General features: G+C 32.7%; 1 protein-coding gene across 1 annotated transcript in view; it reads left to right on the top strand.

Moving 5' to 3' along the window:
- Window positions 1-483: 483 nt before the first annotated feature.
- The window catches only part of LOC137658982 (homeobox protein PKNOX2-like), a 14,801-nt gene continuing 11,789 nt past the window's right edge, over window positions 484-3,495 (top strand). Inside the window, exon 1 of the mRNA XM_068394089.1 lies at window positions 484-808. Coding sequence (XP_068250190.1) covers window positions 567-808 — 242 coding nt within the window. The 5' untranslated portion in view covers window positions 484-566. The remainder of the gene's footprint in view (window positions 809-3,495) is intronic.

Below are 3,495 nucleotides of genomic sequence, written 5' to 3'. Positions count from 1 at the left end.
ATTAGATGGGGTAGCATCTCTCTCTCTCTCTCTCTCTCTCTCTCTCTCTCTCCCCCGCTACATTAATAGTTGGGTTTTTTAGGGTGTAAATTTTTTTTCTTTTTTATTCCTGCATATCGGGAATTTTATTCATATGGAATTATTTCTCTCTCTCTCTCTCTCTCTCTCTCTCTCTCCGCTACATTAATATATATATATATATATATATGTATGTATATAGGTGTTTCTTTGATGAGAATGTATCAAATTACTATTATAATTATTATTATTATTATTATTATTATTATTATTATTATTGTATGCATGCATATCTTATATTTACAAAGCTTCTATGTACTGTATATACAGTATATTTGTGTTTATTTGATGAAAATTTCAAATATTTTTATTAAAGTTTTGCCCTTAATATTTATCAATATTATTTATATCACAATCACGACAATCAACTAATCTTTGCCTGTGTTCCCCTTCTCTCCCCTCTCCCCCAGGCCGTGTCGGGCTGATTAACGTTGGTGTGCGTGCGTGCGTGCGCGTGGTGTGTTCGAGTGGTCGTGCACTAGTTCAGAATGATGACAGCGGGCTACCCGGAGCAGGGGGGTGGCGGTGGGGGACCCCCCTCTGCTGGGGCCACAGGGGTCGGGGGTGCCACGGCGCCCACGCCCCAGCCTGTTGTGCCCCCTGCCGCCCATCCCAGTAACCCACAGCCCGCCCATGAACAGTGCCTATCTGGACAGCAGCCCTTGCCTCCCGACCATCATGGATACCACGATCAGGCGCAGTTCGAAGCTGATAAGAGGGCAGTCTATAAGTGAGTAAATATGATGTTAATGACGCATGATTAAATTGCATTCTGTTGATAACATTGTGTAACCCTGTTAATGATACATTGCTCTTGATTAAATTGCATTCTGTTGATAACATTGTGTAACCCTGTTAATGATACATTGCTCTTGATTAAATTGCATTCTGTTGATAACATTGTGTAACCCTGTTAATGATACATTGCTCTTGATTAAATTGCATTCTGTTGATAACAGTGTGTAACCCTGTTAATGACCCATTGCTCATGATTAAATTGCATTCTGTTGATAACAGTGTGTACCCCGTTGATGACACGTTATTATTATTATTACTTGCTAAGCTACTCTTGATAGCCTGTTAATGACACGTGATTAAATAGCATGCAGTTAATAACAGAGTGTCACCTGTTAATGACATATTACTCATAATAGTCTGTTAATGACACATTGTTCATGATTAAATTGCATTCTGTTGAAAACAGTGTGTAGTCTGTTAATAACACATTATTCATGATATCCTATTAATGACACACTGCTCGTGATTAAATTGCATTCTGATGATGAAGTGTGTCGTCTTTTCAAGACCCAATGCTCTTGAGTAAATTCTATGCTGTTAATGATAAATTGTTTAGGATTAAATTACATTCTGTTGATAACAGTGTGCAACCAGTTAATGCCAAATTTTTTCAAGATTAAATTGTGTTAAGTTGATGATAAAGTGCTAATGATTAGATAGCATTCTGTTAATATCAGTGTGAAGTCTTTTAATGACACCTTACTCATAATAGCCTGTTAATATCACATTATTCATGATTAAATTGAATTCTGATGACGAAGTGTGTAGTCTGTTAAAGACAATGCTAAAGAGTAAATTCCATTATTTAATGATAGATTGTTTAGGGTTAAATTGCATTCTGTTGATAACAGTGTGTAACCTATTATTGCTAAATTCTTCATGATTAAGTCCGTGTTGTTAATAAATTACCCTCTTAAATAATGGCTTTTGTTAATAACAGTACATTTAAAAAGGAACTTGACTCCATTTCTAAAGACCATGTTGATAACATGGTATTTTCAATATTGATTTCAAACAACATGGTGTCAGTGATAGTTTATGTTCTTCCCTACAACCATCAACCGATTAGATTATGTTATCAACGTGTATAGGGTTAGACCTCTTTGGAATTATTTCTCAGGAATAATCTGATTTCTGACGATAGTTTTGTTTTAACTTTTATTTAATAAAGAACTATGTGTTTTTTCCTCTTGCTTACATCTTATTTCTCTTTTTTTTTTTGTTTTTTTTTTAAAGTTTTTATAGTTTATAGAGGAAAGATCTGTTTTAATGTTGTTACTGTTCTTAAAATCTTTTATTTTGATTGTTCATTACTTCTCTTATAGTTTATTTCCTTGTCTCCTTTCATCACTGGGCTATTTTTCCCTGTTGGAGTCCTTGGGCTTATAGTTAACTAGGTTGTATTAATAATAATAATAATAATAATAATAATAATAATAATAATAATAATAATAATAATAATAATAATGGAACTCTTATGATTTCCAAATTGTACCAAAAGATATTTTAAGACAAAGCAACAACATTAGATTAGATCTTTCATATGTGAACACTTTAAAAAAGACATAAGAAAAAAAAAATAAGGTAGAATAGTGTGCCTGAGTGTACCCTCAAGCAACGGTAATAAGTTTTCATGGGAATCCATTTTCACGTGGAACCTGATTCTCAATCGTCAAAGTTTAGGACAAGAAGGATCAAGAATAAGTGAAAACCACAAAAATGAGAGGAAAATGAGATAGGAGCGAATGAAAAGTATTCGTTTGTCACCATATATATATATATATATATATATATATGTATATATATATATGCATATATATATATATTTATATATATATATATATATATATATAATATATATATATATATATATATACAGTAAATTTAGATATACATATACAGCTACATATGTATATGTATACTTGAAAGATAAACCCAACTGTTAGTTCCTTTTTACTAATCGCCCATAAAGATGTCATAAGACCCAACAAGGAATCATGGGAGAAGGGAGAGCACTCTCTCTCTCTCTCTCTCTCTCTCTCTCTCTCTCTCAAGTCAGCCGTAGAGACATAAGTCACTATAAGTCTACATAAGTCACACTGATCCTTTGTGAATATATCCATACTGGCCTAAGACGGTGATATATAGGCGATGGTTCCAAGGCCCGGCCTTTCAGTGGCTCCCTGGCCGTGATGAGGTCTGGATGTGTGCTTTAAAGGTTTAGCTCTTCTTCTCTTCTTTTTTACGAGACTCTCTCTCTCTCTCTCTCTCTCTCTCTCTCTCTCTCTCTCTGTTTTGATGAACTTTTTAGGATATGTCAGTAAATACTGAGTGGTTATATGTATATGTGTGTGTTTATATTTATATATATATATATATTATATGTAAATATATATGTGTGTATATATATATATATATACATACATATGTTATTGTGTATATATATATATATATATATACATATGTACATATATATATATATATATATACAGCATATATATGTTATTGTATATATATATATATATATATATAGATATATATATATACATATATGCACATGTATGATTCTCTCTCTCTCTCTCTCTCTCTCTCTCTCTCTCATATTCTTGACGAAGAAGG

Source organism: Palaemon carinicauda, chromosome 19, assembly GCF_036898095.1.
Source record: "Palaemon carinicauda isolate YSFRI2023 chromosome 19, ASM3689809v2, whole genome shotgun sequence".
In the NCBI taxonomy this organism is placed as follows: Eukaryota; Metazoa; Arthropoda; class Malacostraca; order Decapoda; family Palaemonidae; genus Palaemon; species Palaemon carinicauda.
This window is presented reverse-complemented; position numbering and strand designations above follow the sequence as displayed.